We start from the raw sequence: 18,524 nt of genomic DNA, 5'->3' as shown, positions 1-18,524 counted from the left end.
ATTTATCTTTTCAATATAAATCTTAATATAAATAAATAGTTCTGATAAATTATATATCTACTTTGCTAGTTGAATTTTTCGTGTTCAAAAAGGTAGCATCGCAGGACTGCCATTGGATGGGACTGGCATTTTCCGGTTTGTGCTTTGCCGATGTTTCTTGGATATTCTACATGGAATGGAATAATGTGCAGGTACTTTTTTTTTTACCCCATTACCTAGCTAAAGTTTTGCATGTTATCAATGTTTTCAACAGTTGAATTCTATATTTATGTCACCATAGTTGTGGCAGATGATTTGTTTGTCATAGAAACCGTGGCAAACCAAGGGTCTGTTTAGTTGGCATCTACAAGTTGTCACGCTGCAAGTTAGGCGTGTCACACCGAGTTAGGCATGTGTTTGCTTCGTTGCCGCACTGTGGGGTGATAAACAATGTTAGGCGCGTCTAAAGAGGTTTGCCATAGCGTTTCTCACCGAATGTTTGTTGTTCGCCACCTGTTCGACGCCACGCCAAAGTCTGCGTTGCGATTACAGCCTAGGGAAAGAAAATGGCGTGCACTCTTGGCACGTGTACCTCTCGGTGGCGTGAACAGGTGTCTGGATATTTCTCCACGGCTCTTGGACAGCTCCTAGCCTTGTCCTTTCTTCACCATTGGGGTGCTCCATTCCCCACCTCACCTGGCGTGCTCCTCACTCGCCTAGTGCGTAGCCCCCCACCCCATGGTGGTAGAGAAGCCGGTGAATGGCACTTGGAGTCAGGGTCGTGGGGCTTAGGTGCGCTGCAGAGCTAGGGTTGGTCGCCGAGCTCGGATTCGTCACCATCAGTCCGTGTGCAGCGACAACCGGCCGTATATGCGCCTGTGTACGCCGACCGGCCGCTAGTGTACGCCAACCAACCGTCCGTCCTCCTGCTGTCAATGTAAAGAATAAGGGGATCCCCTGTCAGGAGAGCCCAAGCTGGTAGATGCCAGTTAGCAGTTGATATTTTCTGGAGGGACGTAACCAGTCTAATCACATTTAATGTCATTTACTCATGCGTTTTTCTTCTTCAGGCACCCTTTCAATAAGCGAAGTCGTGGGCTGGTGCAGAGACAGTATGACCGATCCCGTAGCATTTAATGCTACGGGATGGCCTGGCAGGCGAGCGTGGCGGGCTTACAGCGGGCGGGACGGTGTTTGGCGGATGAGACAAGGCGTGCAGGATGACCAGGGCGAGCCGGGCATGTCATACCCCTGTAATGATGACCTAGGCATAGCTGTTTTTTGTTAGGCATAGGGCAGACACCTATTTGGCGTAGTCTGCTTGTATGTATATGGTACATCTCGCCTCCTGCTATATAAAGGGAGGAGGACCGAGTTTGTAAGGGAGACTCTGAATAAGTCCATCCAACTCATAAGAAAATATATAGGATGTAGGGCTATTATACCGAGGGATGCCTGAAACTAGATAAACCATGGTGTTCTTGAGTTCCTTCGATACACACACCAATAACCACCAGAAACGTTGATCATGCACCCATCATCCGACATATCATGGATACATTGTCAGGAATTAACCATCGATAGTTGGCGCGTCAGGTAAGGAGACGTGTTTTTACATTTCGGTACGTGTTGATAACTCGATTGGGTGACCACACCGGGCCTGAGCCCGTGTCTGAAGTGGTCGAAGGTACCCCTCACCTTCAGCAAGATAGACCACTCCACGTGTGTCAAACGCCTTGATCGCTATCCAAGAGGAGTTAAGTCCTCTAGTAAGAAGTCACCAAAGTCTAACAGTTGTTTGTCATATGCCACTGAAGAAATCAGCACCACTATGAAGGTAATTGCAAAGTCTCTTACTGAGCCACCTCCTTCACCCCCAGTCCCAAAGCTTGATAACCCACATGCTACATTGTGGAAGAGGTTAGAGGCTTTGCCCATTCGTACAAATGATAAAATCAGTCTTGGTGTTTACTTGGCACACCCTGAAAATGAGGGTATGCATGGTTGGCTTGATGGTTCCAGTGACACTACTACGGAGACTTGGGTGTACCGGTTCTTATGTGGTCAAGATGGTCACTAATGGTAGTTGGAATTCTATTAAAGAGTGTATTGGTGACCTTCTTTTGCTACTGCACATGTATGTGCTCATCAGCCAAGCACACAGATTATTGATGCTTTTGTTGATGCTTTTGGATAGGGCAGATTGGAGTGGTCCTTTGCAATTGATGACTAGTAGTTGTTGATGCTTTTGTGTAATTTTGGGATGCTATGTTGCATCCGGTGGGATACAATTTAAAGATTGCTCTTTTTGTTTTACTTATGTGATGCCATGCCTTATGCTAACATCTTAATTTATGCTAGCTGCAAAATTATGTAATGTAATGCTTTGAATTAGTTGTCAATGATTATTGATGCGTTTAATTATGTGGTGCGGTTTCATGTAACGTGAATATATGACATTTGTTTGGCGTAGCTCATAATCTAAATTCGATAGTTGTTGCAATCAAAGGAACTCAAGAGAACAAGTACTTAGCTAGCTGCATTTGCTTCTCAATTATACTAATTCTGCTTTACATGTTATTGTTTTCAGTTTAGATGTGATTTGTATTTAAACTTGATTAACCAGTGTATAGAATTGGATCAAGGACTTGATATGGAAGCAGCTTGATCTAAGCTATCCAAACATGACGAATGCAAAGGTTAATGCTAGTGATATGTCTATCCCTCTTTTCCAATAAAAACAAAAGGTCGAATATTCATTTGTTTGTATTACTCTGGTTAAAGGTGTATAGTGGATTCTGAAGGCAACACAATTGAGTAGATTTGTGATGACAGTGATGAAGACCTAGATTGCTGCAGGTTTAAAAGTTTATAACTTGCTAACAACTCAAAAACGGTCTCTCTGTAGCTTCTGTTCTAACATTTGCCCCTTCATTTGTGCTGCTACGTGCATCTCCATGTCCAGCTTGAGCATTCAGGACCATTTCACCTACCTGAGAGTTGATATGGAAGCAGACGACTGGAGCACTTGTAGAATCATCATAGCTCAAAGCATTAAGCAATTAATAAAGGATCTGGCCAGCAATATTATCTTGTCAAAGCATGATGTCGATGTCTCCATTGTTGAACCTTGTTTATAGACAGATTGGAGTAGTTCCAGATACCCACAATATTATTGATCTTGCCCAAATTTAGAGCCAAAAGATGGGGCCTTGTTTTCTCTCAAAATTGAAGGCTTCACCTGGAGAATTTCATTCAGGTACAGAGTTCTCTTCACAGTTTGTGAATATGTAGACTGTAGAGATATACATAAGAACGATTTAACGTAGATAGGTCTTGGCTTCTGTTTGATGCATGACATAGAATGCTTCAACTGATGCACAAAACAAGAATAATCCCATTCATACATTGCAACAATGTCAGCAAATGCTCTATCAACGTTCCTAGCTTCTTTCTCCAGCTAATCAAAAACGTAGAAATTGAAGTAGGATTTCATTGCAATAACTCAGTGCAGATTCTACTATTCTATTTCTAATCTTGCTAAAACTGAAATGTGAGCAACAGATACAGCCCTACGCTGCCAATGCTATGTCCACATGCTATGTACTTACTTCAAGTGGTAACCTTACCACTTCATATATTGAGCTGATTATACTCAACTTTGGTCATGAATCAAATATTTGCCGCATATATTTGCTAAACTTATGGTATCTTTTATTGCAACAATCTAAATAGTGGCCTCATTCAAATTTGTCACAACTAAAGTTAGGCATGACAGCAAATCAAACAACTCAATTTTACTGCAAAGTTAGCACGCCACTACTCTAGCATATACCTAATCTTAGTTGTGGCAAACCACGGTCAGAACCAAACAGACCCCAAATTTTTAGCAGAAAACTTTGACATAGCATGATAAGAAACCAAACAGCACCTCAACTTCCTTCGCCCCCTCCAAACGTAGTGGTTGGCATAAAGCCGTAAACAGTGGCTTATGCAAGATAAAATTTCAGTCGTGCTCTTTCATTTTCTTATTTGTCAACCTATGGAACACCTGATTCTAGTTTTTTTTTTTATCAAAGTGCTAGATATATACTAGCTAAATCATTATTCGTTACAACGAAAATATAAAAACATTGAACATGATAACATTAAGCATATACTCAAGATATGGAGACGTAGATGTGTCATAGGAGTAATATTGTAGTTTGATTTCAGATAGATCCGAAAAAATAAGGAGACTATCCGCTAATTTTTCTCTTAATTTATTTATTTATTTTTAGTAGTAAAACTGATTTTATATCCATAGCTTTTAATAAGATTGAGAGGTTAGAGGACGAGTATAAATAGTAAAAATAAGTAAATTATTTAAATTTTAAGAGTTTTTATTAGATAAAAGTAGAGTAGGAAAGATATGATATAAGTACTAACTCATTTTTATACGGTAGAGATATATACACACTCCATGAGTCCGATTGAAATTTGCATTCTCCATTTCTGATTTCTGAAAGCGACAAGCTCACAGCCCCAAAGGCAGATCGCTGGTCATGTGAATACTGTAATCGAATTAGGTACGTGATGGTGGGCGTACGTACTAATCATGGCCGCAACATCCAAATTACTGGCGATATCTGGTGGTCGCGCCACGCTGGGCTGCGAGGCCCGGGGAAGAAGCGTTATTCGCATACAGCAGATCCAGGGGCCGGGCCTGGCCAGCCATCCAGGTCGCGACATCTTCTCGCCATTCACCACTCATACATAATTCACGAGCCTGTCGCGGTGATCCATTCCCCACCCACGTTTCGCGTCTCGTTTGGTCGTCGCCGCGTCAGCCTCGGTAACCCAGCCACACTATCCTGCCCTTGCTTGCTTGCTCAGCAACTAAAGGAGGCATGCATTATGAACCATCGATTCATTATTAGCTCGCCTTGAGGGGACTTTAAAAACACTTTGGATCAAGATTCCATGGGAAGCAATTTAAAAGAAGACCCCCACAAACACAAAGCAGGCCGATGAATTGTTCTGCCTTAGCGATGAAGGGTTGTCGTCCTGTCGTCGCCGCCCAACGTAGCCAAGGGTGCACCATGGTGGCGATCAAGGTAGACCGTAGTCTTTTCGGCTTAATAAATTTTCTGTATTTTGTAATGTATTTTGGACATAATTATTCATATTTTATTAATTCGGTCTCTTCTTAGTTCAGTTAGAGCTCATTTAATTTTATTGATCCTCGCTAAATTTCGGCATAAACTTCATCACTTATAATAGCCAATAATAAATAGAACAAAGTCATAGAAGAGTCAATCTTCTTTCTGCTCTTTTCCCACCTTACCTCTCTCATCTTCTCCTCCTTCTCTTACAAGAAATAGAGAGGGCTATCGAGAAATAGCAGTCGATACGAGGGTTTGAGACTTTTCCACCTCTTCCCTAAAGATTCACCGCTGGTGTAGCCTCCATAATGTTCTTCGCAAATCCTAATCCTTAGATGTAGCCATGCATATGAACACGTGATCCATGCATGTTCTGCGCTAGTTATACACATGCGGATGCGATTAGGTGGCTTTCCGAGCTTAGGGGTGTCGGACTAATGGGTTTACACGTATGTACTCCGTACAATTTAGGCTGTATCCACCGCCCATCCGAGCCCCTTTTCTTCTTTTGATTTGAAGAAATCCACTCAGGCTCCACGGGTGCAGCAAAAGCCAGACCAAATGGGGGCGAGTTCCTGAAGTCCTGACGCGTCTTCGAAATAAGCCTTGGAATTCCATAAGCCTTTTTCCAGTAACCACTATATCCCCTGAATAAAGTCTCCATTGCAGCGAATTTATCCATGACGATATCGGTATTGCTTGCTGTTAAAATCTGTACAAGTTCCAGTGAATTTGTCAATTGGTGAGCCAAGGATACTACCGACAATCTTTAATTTAACTAATAATACTATTTTTCTTAAATTAAGTAAATTTTTAAAAAATAATATTATTGATTGAATTAAAGAGAGTCAGTGGATACTTTTAATTTAATTAATTTACACCCCTAAAATTTCTTGCATTCTAGCCTCGTGGGTATTGAATGAAATCGAAAACTTTTCAGGACTGGAGAAATTGCTCATGCTTTCCAAAAGTTCAATTTCAGTTGCAGTCCAAAAGGAAATTTTCAGGTACAATCAGGCAATCAGCAGCATGTGGGCCTTGTCCAGCTCAGTGATTACCAGCTGATGCGCCCGCACAGACCCCAAACCCAGTCACCACACGGTACTAGGCCTTCGTCTCCGACGGCACCGCTTGCCTCTCGAGTCAGGTTTTTTTTTTTTAATTTTTTAAGTCAAAAAATTGCAAATATTTACGTTGTTTTAAAATTATGTAATTCTATGTTCCTTCCCATGGATGATAAGTTAAAAAATAAAATACAATGTTTTAATGCTCTTAAAATTCAAACCACTATCAAAATGGTCATGAAAATTTTAAAAAGATTATGGTGTAGAATATGCTATAATCTAGTGCTCCAAAAAATTTCAACGCAAATAATTACCTGTAGAATGAGAAAAAAGGACAAATTTCAGAGCTAGACGACTGTATTCTCTACACCATAATTTTCTTTAGATTTTTTATGACTATTTCAATAGTGTTTTAATTCTTTAGAACATTGGAACACTGTATTTTTATTTTTTTTAACTTGTCTCTTGTTGGAAGGCAAATCTATGTCACTCTTCCACGCAGGGTTTGAAAAATCGCCGGTTATCGATCTGTAACTGTGGTTATCGAGCTTACCGAACCACATCGACTTTATAAACCGATCGGTTTTCGAATTTGAATTAAAAAAATTAAAAAAGTCTAAAAAGTCTAAAAAACTAGAGACAATTCTAAGGCATTCTATTAAAAAAATCAGAAATAGTGTCGTTGGCATCATATTCTATAGGTAGGAAGTTTGAAAAAAAAAAGAAAAAAGTTGAAGCGTGCAGCTTATTTATTAACTTATGTTAAAAAAAATCTTAATATATAAACACATATTTTTTTATGTAGGGAGTATCTTAAGAGAATCTTTAAAATTGGTTTCACTTTATTTAGAGTTATATTAATTTGTACATGATTTTTACAAATTCATAAGCATAAAGTGAATATGTTAAGAAACAACATTGTAACTAATTTTCTCATGTCTACCATTATTTTTCCTACATAAATCATAGTATAAGTAAACTAATAAAAGTGATCTCATTAATTTTGGAGGTGTGATGGGTTAGTTATGAATTAATCTAGTTACAACATATTTATACAATCCTACATGTAACAATAACTATTTCATGAGAAAATGTATTTTATAAGACATGGGATCATTTAAGGAGACTAAAAAAATTAGTTTCATGATTTTTTGGATTAGCAAAGAATAAACTTTGCATTTAACTTGGTTTAGCAAATACATTTTCTCGCAGAAAATATTCAAGTTTTTTATGAGTATAAATACCTTTATCATGTAGATCTTCTTAAAAGGAAACCAACAAAATTTGTTTCACTTGATTTGGAGCTCAGATGAATTAGTTATTAATTCTATAAGGTTGAATCATTTTTTGATTTTTTTAAATTTCACTAAAATTCGAGAAAATTACTCGATAAATCGTTAAAATCAAACTATTACAGACAAATTCGAACTGTTATCGGCAACGTGGATAATAAAAAAATCGATTGATAAATCGTCGAATGCTAAAACGATTTTTTTATTAACCTTGCTTCCACGAACGCACATATTTGCAATTTTCAGATTAAAAAATATAAAAATAAGAAAGGTCCTCGAGCCAGCGCCCACCTGCCTCCACCGGCCATGTGGTCCGGCGCTCCATGTGCTCCAGTTCACTAATTGGAGCCACGCCAGCGCGATAATCACTCGCTAACCAGAGAGATTAGCGAGCGGATTACGCTAAACAACCTCGGTTTGAGCGTGCGTGTGGGGTTTACCAGGAAACCCGATCTGGACTCTGGGTCTCGTCGTCCCATGTCGATGTGACTCATCCTCGCATTATAGTAACACGGCGGACGGGGAAAGTGCGCGAAGAATTATTCGACGCGCTTTATCATCGGAATCCCCAGCCGCCACAGCAGCGCTGCGCCGGCTCCTCCTCCACCACCCCGACCCCTGTCTCGCTGTCTCGCACCGCACCACATAGCCGCGGGGAGGGAGGGAGAGGAGAGGAGCGGCGGGCGGAGATCTCGGGGGCTCCGATCGAGCCGGAGCAGGGGGAGGAGAGAGAGAGAGAGAGAGAGAGAGAGAGAGAGAGAGAGAGAGAGAGAGAGAGAGAGAGCGGAAGGGAGGAGTAGGGAGTAGATTGGTTCGATGGTAAGGGAGACGGGGTACTACGACGTGCTGGAAGTGAGCCCGGCGGCCACTGAGGCCGAGATCAAGAAGGCATACTACATCAAGGTGACACGCCCCCTTGCCGGTTGATGTTTCTGGTGGGTTTCGCGTCGATTTGGGCTCATTCTGGTTGCTGATGGTGTTGCAGGCGAGGCAGGTCCATCCGGACAAGAACCCCAATGATCCGCTCGCGGCGGAGAAGTTCCAGGCAAGTGTTCGCCCTGTCCTACTGTTGTTTGGTTGCGTCATACTCATTGGTTGTTCAGCCTCTCAGCTGCAACACCGTGATCCTACTCACTCTGTACCTATCATGCTGCTGCTGCTGCCACTGAGCAGGAAATCGTCTACTGGCAATCGTCTGCTGTTTTTTTTGAACAGTGGGACCCATTTCCACGGCCTTCTTTGGAGGCGGGGTTGAGCGAGGCCGCTCCGTGCGCGTCCGCTCCGTGCGAGCGAACGCGGGCTGGCTCGAGCGCTCGCGCTGTGCTAGCGCCGTCCTTCCCAACCGGGCTAGCGCCCGGATGCGGGCAATCACTCTTGTTCCTCTGATCCTGTCATATCTCGAAATGTAGCATTGTGGCCTTTCGGGATCTGGTGGTATCATTGCGCCATGAAGCCTACAAATATTTCATAAGTTTGCAATGGGGTGATTGTGAAAGGTGTTCACTCTCCCTAGTTGTGCTGAAGGGAGCGAAACAAACGCCAGGGAGCATTATTTATGTTGGCATGTTGCAAACTTATTGGGTGATGAACTGATGCTAAGCAGATAAAATTATTTTGAGGTTTATTACAAATGGTTCAGTGAAAGATGTTTACCTTGCAATAACTAAGCAAATACATCTTCTCTGCCCATCAATACACAATCAAGAATCAGACAATAGAACCTAGATCCCCTACAAGTTTTGTGGCCAAAACAACTTTACTTTACCAACTGATTTGTACATCATGAACTGTCCTATATTGGCAGAAAAAATATCGTAATTATTAGGTATAATTAGCTCAGTACCAGGTACAAACATGCATAAATTGGATGCCATCTGATGTGAGGCTGACATGTGGGACCTAGGGCCACATTTGATATCAGTGACAATGGGTGATTTTACTTTGTCATGTGACTCTCTCAACCGCTAATGGCTTGCATTAGCTGCTATCTTGCGAGAGCATTTAGTGCATTATCAAGTTTCCTTTGCAATATGCTGAGCATAGTTGCAGTATATTTACTCTGCTATGCATCTTGTCTCTTTGGAATACGATTTGATGTCACTACACAAATTTGACTCTTTAAAAGAGGAAACATATCCTCATCTGAGTTACTACAAGTGCAGGAATTGGGGGAGGCATACCAAGTACTCAATGACCCCGCACAGCGTCAAGCCTATGACTCATATGGGAAAGCTGGTATTTCGACGTACGTACAATTGAAATACTTCCCATGATGTTATTTGTGAAAACAATTTTCAAAGAACTGGAGTGGTCTAGGAGAAAATATTTGTGTTGTTGACTGTGCTTAGAGAGACAATGAATTGTTTTCTTCTTTAGTTCTTTTCCCAGTTGTAGCTCTGACAATGTAACTGGTGATTTGATCTCATATGCTGTCAAATCTTGTGAGATGATAACATTCTAACTTGTTTTCTGTCAACATCCTGTAGGGAAGCAATAATTGATCCTGCAGCAATTTTTGCATTGCTGTTTGGTAGCGAGCTTTTTGAGGATTATATTGGTCAACTGGTGATGGTGTCCATGGCTTCACTTGATGTCTTTAGTGGTGATGAGGAACAGATCGATGAAAGGATATTGCAAGAGCAAATGCGAGTATGGGCCTTTAACAGAATGATTTATGGATAATCCATTCTATCTAACATTCATTATTGATTTGAAATCCAGAACTGTTTGTTTTGCATATAAGACAGGGCCTGTTTGTCAGAGCTCCTAGAGCAGCTTCCCAATTGGAATCAGGGGGAGCTCTGCCAAACAACTTTTTTCAGTTTTTAGCTCTCTGAGTGGAATTTGTGGGAGTGATTATTTGAAATGAATTAAATGCTAGGAGCTGAAAAAAGTAATTTCCTCTGATTCATTTTCCACACATAATCACTCTCTATAGAGTTTACCTTAGAGAATCACTTTCAGCCACAGAATTACTTTCCTCAGAGAATCACTCTCTCTAAAGAATTTGCATCAGGGGGAGCTCTACCAAACAAGCCTACGATTCTCTTTTAGCTTCCCACTATATACTATGCAATCAAGTCATGGCATCTTATTGTTATACACTTTTAACTATTACTTTAAGAATTTAATAGTGAAACTGAAACTTTTGTCCAGCGAAACACATCTCCTGACACTAGAAGTCAGAAACATCGTGAGACATCAGAGGAAATATTTGTGAATGTTTATCTTATCTTCGTTAAACTTACATTTTCTAACATAATGTGTGTCTGGTTATACAAAGGCAATCGTCAAACACTAAAACTTTGACACTGAATTTTTAAATAATTTTTTATTTCTCCAATTTGTTTGTTAAATCCTGATACGGAAGGAGAAGTCTTCAATCTGTGGCAGACTTACTTTTCACTTACTCAACAAAGTAAATAAAATTGAATGTTAGAATGCCAGATTACCTTTTGCAGTTAATGCCTTACCTGTGTGTTACACCTCACATGTGGAGTGTCGGCTTACATGCTCAGCCTCTTCAACTCTTTGACAACTTTCATGTACTGCAAACCCTGGCAAGCCTCCACGCACGATGAAGTTGAGAAACACCAGCATCACATAATACACTCTCTAAGTTCTTTCTGCATGGTATTTATCCTTATTGACTGAGATTAAGTGCGCTTGATGCAGTTATACTGTAGCTGTATGAAAATGCTACCCAAATCTCTGTTTTTTTTATTGTTTTACTTTTACATACTCAATATATAAAATATGCTACTTCGTATTTCATGCTTTTTCTAGTTTCTGCTGTAGTATTCATTCAAGGGTTCAATTATGACTGTAGGTTGTACAGAAGGAAAGGGAGGAGAAGCTCGCAGAGACACTGAAAAACAGATTGCACCTCTATGTTCAAGGGAACAAGGAGGAATTTATCCAGCTTGCTGAAGCTGAGGTGACTAGACTTTCTAATGCAGGTATGTGTTCAGATAATCCTTCCATCACAACCCCAAAGTGTTAATGATAACCCTTTTATCACTTGTTAATGATAACCCTTTTCTGCTTTTAGCCCAACCCAGTAGTTCTGAATCTTTTTCACCCTTTTCTCCCTTTATATCCCTATATGAATCAAGCAACAAATCAACACTCAATAGCACTTTCTTTTCCTTTTGATGATGATAGCCTGACTGCAATTAAGTATTAACTCAAAGTTCTTTTTCTGGTTTTGTTTTGCATATTCTGCAGCATATGGGATTGATATGCTGGGTACTATTGGTTACGTATATTCAAGACAAGCTGCGAAGGAGCTTGGAAAGAAAGCTATATATTTGGGTGTTCCATTTATAGCTGAATGGTTCAGAAACAAAGGTCATTTTATTAAATCCCAAGTAACAGCTGCAACAGGTAAAATTTATTTTGTTTAATCATTTTCTGCTTGAATTGTGACAAATAAATTATTTAATGTTGGTGTTAGCATAGATCTGTAATTTGCTCGTGGAATTCGGTTTTCTTATGTTTCTGTAGGTGCAGTAGCTCTTATGCAGCTGCAGGAAGACTGGAAGAAGCATCTCAGTGCTGAGGGCCACTACACCGAAGAGGAACTTGAAGCGTACATGCAGACCCACAAAAGTATTATGGTTGATTCCTTATGGAAGCTTAATGTTGCTGATATAGAGGCAACCCTGTCACATGTGTGTCAAATGGTCTGTTTTCATGTCTCGACTACCTTTCCCAGTCCTTCTATAGATGTTTTTGTACTTATCTTACATTTAATTGTCTTAAGTTGTAACAGTGGATTTAAATATTTTTACCAATATCAGGTGCTTCAAGACAGCAGTGCCAGGAAAGAGGAACTGCGAGCTCGAGCTAAAGGATTGAAAACCTTAGGAAAGATATTCCAGGTACTGTTCTTCATCCATGCATTTCTGATGTGTAAGTTATCTAGTGTTATTTCATGAGCTAGTTGTGCTTTTATTCTGCAGCGTTTTAAACTCAATGCTACCGAGGGGGAACCAGCAGCAATGAAGAATACAATAAATAACTCGGATAATGATGGCAGTTCTCCGGATTCATCACCAAAATCCCCCATGGAGCAATCATTTGATCCAAATCCACCATACTCCCAGGTGCGTACTTGCTACGATTGTTGTTGTCACTCACATCTGTGGGAATTACAAGTCTTATGGACTCCCTGATGACTTAGTAGCATGGACTAGACCTGATGCACACAAGGTTTTATATTCTGCTATTTGTGATTCTTACTATGAAATAATGGCATCCAACGAAAATTTCAAAAAGAAAAAAACCCAACGAAAATTCCAAAAAGGCCCAGTTTGCAATGCCTATCAAGAGTGGCATTGAACTGCTGCAGTGCAACACCAACCTGACTTATTAGAAGAGTTTAAAAGTCGTCCGAACTGTAGACGGCGACCAGCGCTAGCCTATTGGGTGATGTGGCCAATGCTAATTGCTACATGCATTGGGGGAGATAATATAATGGTACTGGAGAGGGGTTAAATGGTGTTAGCTGAAGAAGTATCACAAAGTTGGCCATTTTTGTTCTGCTTAAAAGCAATATGTGATAGGTTCAACAGATAGAGTCAGATTTCAGGTGTTACAGAATAGTGTAAATGAATATAATTTAGCATACAGAGACAAGCGTAAGCTGGTTTAGAGTAAATTTGGAAGAGATTTACCTAAAAACAGGACATCTTAACTGGATCCTCCTTGTCCTAGCTGCTGTACGCCTCCATATTCACCTTCAACTCCCACTTGCCTCTAGGATATGTCACTGCTATTTAGAAATCTCAACATATGTTGGTGCACCTCGACCAACATAAATGTCTGGGTATCCACCACACCTCCTGGTGACCTATTGAGGTCAAGCTGCATTGAGTTTCCACCTATCTCCACTTTCAATTACATACAACCGTCCTTTATTAGTCTCTCCACCACCTGGTCTAATGACCGTGTACTGTGAGATGTGAGCTTTGCAAAAGAACTTATGTCTCACGTTGAAGACAACCAATCTGTTGGTCTTATGCATGCACTTTATGCTCTGAAGCCCAACTCCAAGCTCAGACCACCATTGCTTAACATCATTCTGAGTTTTGTCCATCCTAGATTGTCTTTCATCCCATCAGCTCAATGAAAAGAGAAATCAAAATGATGAAGAATAACTTTTGCCATTCATGCACAATCCACATACTGACAACCATTGGTCATTTCATTGGTTGTACCTCTACTAAGAACACACACAATCCCTAATTCCATATACAACGATGCATTTAACTAACACACAAATAGAAAAATGAGCATCTGAGCATACAAATTAGACATGAATAGCTCTGATATCCATAGAAGGGCCCGCCTATCACACAACCCCCAAAATTTCTCTCTGTCTGCAATGCTAACAGAATTGCTATTTGCTACTGCATTTTCTTTCTGATCACCTACAACATTGAACTGTATGTCTTGAAAATGGCATATCATTCAATTCCACTGCAAAAGATGTTGAAAAACTCACATCACTCACCTTGTCAGAGGCCTTGCTAGATGGTTCTTTGTCAAGTTAGCTCAGCTAGTAGCAATGTATTGGGGCTGCACAGTCTTGGCGCTGCGAACTGGTTCCACTTTGGGAAATAATTGGGTCCATTTTTGTTGTTTCCGATTAAAGATGCTATATGATAAACAAACCCCTTTTTGAACATCAAAGATTGCTCCTTCGAACAAAGACTGAAAACTGCACTTCTTTCTGTGTAGAGTCCATACGTGGAGGCCCCTCAGTTTGGCGGAGCTTACTGTTCATTCAACTTCCCCATGCCTACTGCTCCACCTGGCGCTCAGAGGGATCCCGTTCCATGACTGCTTTCAGGGTAGCAGCTTCGTTTTGTATGGGTTGCCATTTTGTACCATACCGCTTGTGTAGTAGATAATCGCATGGTCCTCATTTGTCTTTGTAACATTAGTAGTAGAGTGAGGCAGCAGCTGGGTATCCATTGCATCCCTTTCTATTCTTCAGTTGTGTAATCAAGCATGCAACGATGGCAGTCTTGTGTTGTGTACAGGCAGGCTTGTTGACTGTTGAGGCAGCAACAAGATCAGGCATTGTTGTATATGAACTATTTCTTTCATGTGTATGGGTGCATAATTGTTTTAGCCTATGGCCCATCTGTTACGATTACGACAACATCGTGTCTCATGGCAATCGATCATCTCCTGTTTTCTCTGTAACATTGGATTGGAATGTTTGGTCAAAATGCCCAATTCTCAACCCTATTTTCACGTATTTGTACTAGTTAGCCTGTTTTCATTGGACATGCACCCGATTTCCATGTGTAAGTGATCGCTCGTCTGTCTGTGTTTTGTCACTGACCAGTGGGGCCAATAGTCCTTTTCTTCTCAAGACATTTTTATTTTTATATTCTTAAATCAAAAAATTACAAAAATAGACATACATTTTGAGAAAAATCACACTTCTGGACTCTTGTTGCCATTTATAAATAAAAATTGATGCGTTACATTGCTCTTAAAATTTAAAACATTATCAAATAGTCATAAAAAATTCTGAAAAAATTTGGTGGTATAAAGGATATTATAATCTAGCTCTTTAAAAAAAATTCAGACAAATATACTACAAACTCTGTTCAATGAAATTTGTTTCTTTGTTTCTTATTGTACAAGTAATTGTTTGAATTGAAATTTTTTGGAGAGCTAGATTATAGCATTCTCTACACTATAATTTTTTTAAATATTTTCTATTATTATTTTAATAATGTTTTGAATTTTCTAATAATCTATATGTACAGTTTTTCAAAACAGACGTCTGTTTTTACAATTTTTTGATTTAAAAAATATAAAAATAAAAAAGTTCTGTTAAGACGAGGTACAGGCCTTTTTGTATTGTGTAGCATTCGGCCTTTGGGCCTTGGGCCCGGAAAATCTGGCGCGAAGTTACCAGGAAGCCGCGTAAAGCCATGGGGCCACAGAGATTGAGAGTTCTTAGCTTTTGGTAGCCGGAGCGTCGAGTTGACCCGGCACACGACGCGCCACCAACCATCCGGCGCGAGATGGAGAACCCGCCGCCGCGACGGTGGCCGCCGGGCTTCCGCTTCAGCCCCACCGACGAGGAGCTCGTCCTCTACTTCCTCAAGCGCCGGATCGCCTCCGGCCGTCCCACCCCCTACATCGCCGACGTCGACGTCTACAAGTCCCACCCCTCTCACCTCCCTGGTACGCGTGCTCCCCCAATCGCCTCGGTTTCTCTCAATCCTTCACGGTCTCATGACCTGGAATCGTCGGAGCTGCACTGCAGAGAGGTCGGCGCTGCAGACGGGGGACAGGCAATGGTTCTTCTTCAGCCGGCTGGACCGCAAGTACCCCAACGGGTCGCGCGCCAGCCGCACCACCGGCGACGGCTACTGGAAGGCCACGGGGAAGGATCGCTTCGTCTTGGGCGGCGGCCGGCCGGTAGGGAGCAAGAAGACACTCGTGTACCACCACGGCCGCGCGCCTCGCGGGGAGCGCACGGACTGGGTCATCTACGAGTACACCATCCTCGCCGATGCGCTCCCGCTGGCCGCGGGCGCGCGCGAGGCGTACGCGCTGTACAAGTTGTTCCAGAAGAGCGGGGCCGGGCCCAAGAACGGCGAGCAGTACGGCGCGCCCTTCCGGGAGGAGGATTGGTTGGACGACGAGGAAGGAGTGGCTTCGGATGCTGCCGCTCATCCTGTTCCTACCACCGCTAATTCTGCTGCTATAGTCGAGGACTATACTGACCGTGAGCTTCCCGTTGGGGATCTTGAGGGGCTCCTGTCGCAGATTGGAAATGATCAGGAGTATGGTGAAACACAGTTAGATTTCTCGACACCTGCTTCCTCCCAAGGTCAGCTTCAGCATTGTCATGGTCAGGGTTTGCTCAGTGATGGTGTCGACAAGGCTGAGGTTGTGGATGCTTCCATTAGTAGCGGTGCTGTGGTACTGGCGGAGAATACTGGCACTGATCTCCCTCTTGAGGATATTGAGGAGCTTCTGATGCAAATGTCCGATGATCAGCAAAACACGGAATTGTTCTCTGATTTCCCAACATCACTTCCGGAATCGCAGCTTCAGTGTGACAATCAGCAGTTTTGGCTTGATGCAGGCAGGGGGCAGGAAGTTTGCGCTGCAGGTCCTACCACCAGCAGTGATGCTGTGGTGACAGCAGAATGTTCTGGCACAGAGCTTCCACTAGGGGATCTTGAAGGGCTTTTGCTGCAAATAGCCAATGACCAAGAAATGTTTGAACCTCTGTCAGATTTCTCCACACCATTTCCTGATTGTAACTTCAGTCAGGTTTGTCTTGTTGTGTGTATATAAGTTATACTTTGCACCTGTTAATCCTTTAGAAGGTTGGAAACCTCAACATGTTGCAGTGTGATTTCTAATCGCTTATGCATCATGCTCATACAATCACTTCAGTTTAGAATTTTAAAAGACGCACAATAATTTCTAGTGTCTTTTGCGTATTTTAGAATATGTTCTGACCTTGCATGATGCAGCTACATCTTGTAATAATATGCGTGAAGTATTTTACTCAATGTTTCAGATTCGTAAGATATCTTATTTTGACTTATGTAGGTTGGCATTGGAGATGTCCGTGAATCTCATGGTGCTCCAGTTGGTGGTCTTTCTTGTATAGTTCAACAAAGCATATATTTTGATCCACGGACTGAGCCAAGTAGTCAAATTCCACATTCCAATCTCGCCAATGTGCCGTTTATTGGAGAAACTAATTGTGCTGAAGAAACAAGTGCGTTACGTTCTGTGTCAGGTCTGATCAGTTACAACAGCCAGGATGCTGATGAGTTCCTTGAAATCAACGATTTCTTTGATCTGGAGGATGTTGAACAGAGTACGAATTGTACAGCAACTGAACACTTGATATCTGCAACGAGTGGGATGCTTGACAATTTGGAGTACTCCGATGCCCCTATGTTCCTACCTGGGCCATTTGACACAGCTGGATTGGTAGCTGAAAATGAATTTGTTGATTTTGGTAACAGTGGAATCCAGAACCAGGGATATCAGTATACAGCTGAAGTAAGGACACAAAATCAGGTTGCTCTTAACGTGCGGAGCCATATGAAGCATAATCATGTTGTCTTATCCTCGCATGCATCAGGTGCTTAATTATTTCGTTTCATTTAGGAACTTCTTTTGCGTGATCACTGGAAACATAAACTTTATCCGATATCTGATTTGGCCCATTACTCCTGAACATTGCAGGCACTCTGAATCTTCATACAGAGAATGAGCCACCTAACCGGAGTGCAAGTGCTTCACAATCATGGTTTAATGCGGCTTTATCAGCGTTGTTGGACTCTATACCTAGCAGTCCTGCAATGGCTGCTGAAATTGAAAACACTGTTATTAACAGAACACTTCAGCGCATCTCTAGCTTCAGGTCACAGCAAGCTGCAAGTGAAGAAAACACTGTTATTAACAGAACACTTCAGCGCATCTCTAGCTTCAGGTCACAGCATGCTGCAAGTGAAGAAGCAAGCATCCCAGTTATTCAGGCTACAAGAGGTGGCAGACTGATCTTCCTCCCTCTACTGGTTATACTTGCTGCTGTCATGTGGACCTTTACCGCTGGGTCTGCAGTCAATTTTTTCACGGGGTTATGGAAATCCTCTTCTGCATGACAGGACCGACAACAACTTTTTCCCTGTTATGCTGGCAATCTGGTCATCTCTAATTCTTTTTTGTCTTCAGTACGAGTTACTGTTTCACTATCCCTTCCCTTTCAAAAGGGCAAAGAGGTAGAAGCATTTCGAGGGTGTTACAATGATTACAGGTGTTAGCAATGAGCTTATGCGATAGGGGAAAAAAAGAAGAGAATGCTAGGAGGAAAATGATATATGATGGTAATATTTGTAACTAATGAGTTATTGTCCTCATCTGTTCTGAGGAAAATGTATACTGAATGTAATTAAGCAGTGAAGAAAATAAAGTTTTCTGTGCATAGCATAGCATCATGATCTATTAGTAGAATTCTATGTCTGAGAAGTAGATGTCTCATT

General features: G+C 41.6%; 2 protein-coding genes across 3 annotated transcripts; both read left to right on the top strand.

Annotated features, from left to right (window-relative positions):
* Window positions 1-7,948: 7,948 nt before the first annotated feature.
* Window positions 7,949-14,650, top strand: LOC133896753 (chaperone protein dnaJ 10-like). 2 transcript variants are annotated; one of them, XM_062337361.1, is made up of 11 exons: window positions 7,949-8,217; window positions 8,264-8,382; window positions 8,465-8,524; window positions 9,642-9,724; window positions 9,966-10,128; window positions 11,309-11,438; window positions 11,707-11,865; window positions 11,986-12,164; window positions 12,282-12,362; window positions 12,444-12,587; window positions 14,224-14,650. In XM_062337361.1, exons 2-11 carry the CDS (start codon window positions 8,296-8,298, stop codon window positions 14,323-14,325), a joined length of 1,188 nt encoding a protein of 395 aa, XP_062193345.1. In that variant the 5' UTR covers window positions 7,949-8,217; window positions 8,264-8,295; the 3' UTR covers window positions 14,326-14,650. The 2 variants fall into 2 exon arrangements, with proteins under 2 accessions (XP_062193345.1, XP_062193344.1); XM_062337360.1 differs by having other exon boundaries at window positions 7,950-8,382.
* An 803-nt stretch (window positions 14,651-15,453) lies between these two features.
* On the top strand, window positions 15,454-18,476 carry LOC133897135 (NAC domain-containing protein 16-like). The gene is made up of 4 exons (XM_062337723.1): window positions 15,454-15,693; window positions 15,776-16,794; window positions 17,080-17,623; window positions 17,728-18,476. Exons 1-4 carry the CDS (start codon window positions 15,531-15,533, stop codon window positions 18,144-18,146), a joined length of 2,145 nt encoding a protein of 714 aa, XP_062193707.1. The 5' UTR covers window positions 15,454-15,530; the 3' UTR covers window positions 18,147-18,476.
* The last annotated feature ends 48 nt before the right edge of the window (window positions 18,477-18,524 follow it).

Source organism: Phragmites australis, chromosome 17, assembly GCF_958298935.1.
Source record: "Phragmites australis chromosome 17, lpPhrAust1.1, whole genome shotgun sequence".
Taxonomy (NCBI): Eukaryota; Viridiplantae; Streptophyta; class Magnoliopsida; order Poales; family Poaceae; genus Phragmites; species Phragmites australis.
Note: the sequence above shows the minus strand (reverse complement) of the source record. Positions and strands in the feature narration are given on the sequence as shown.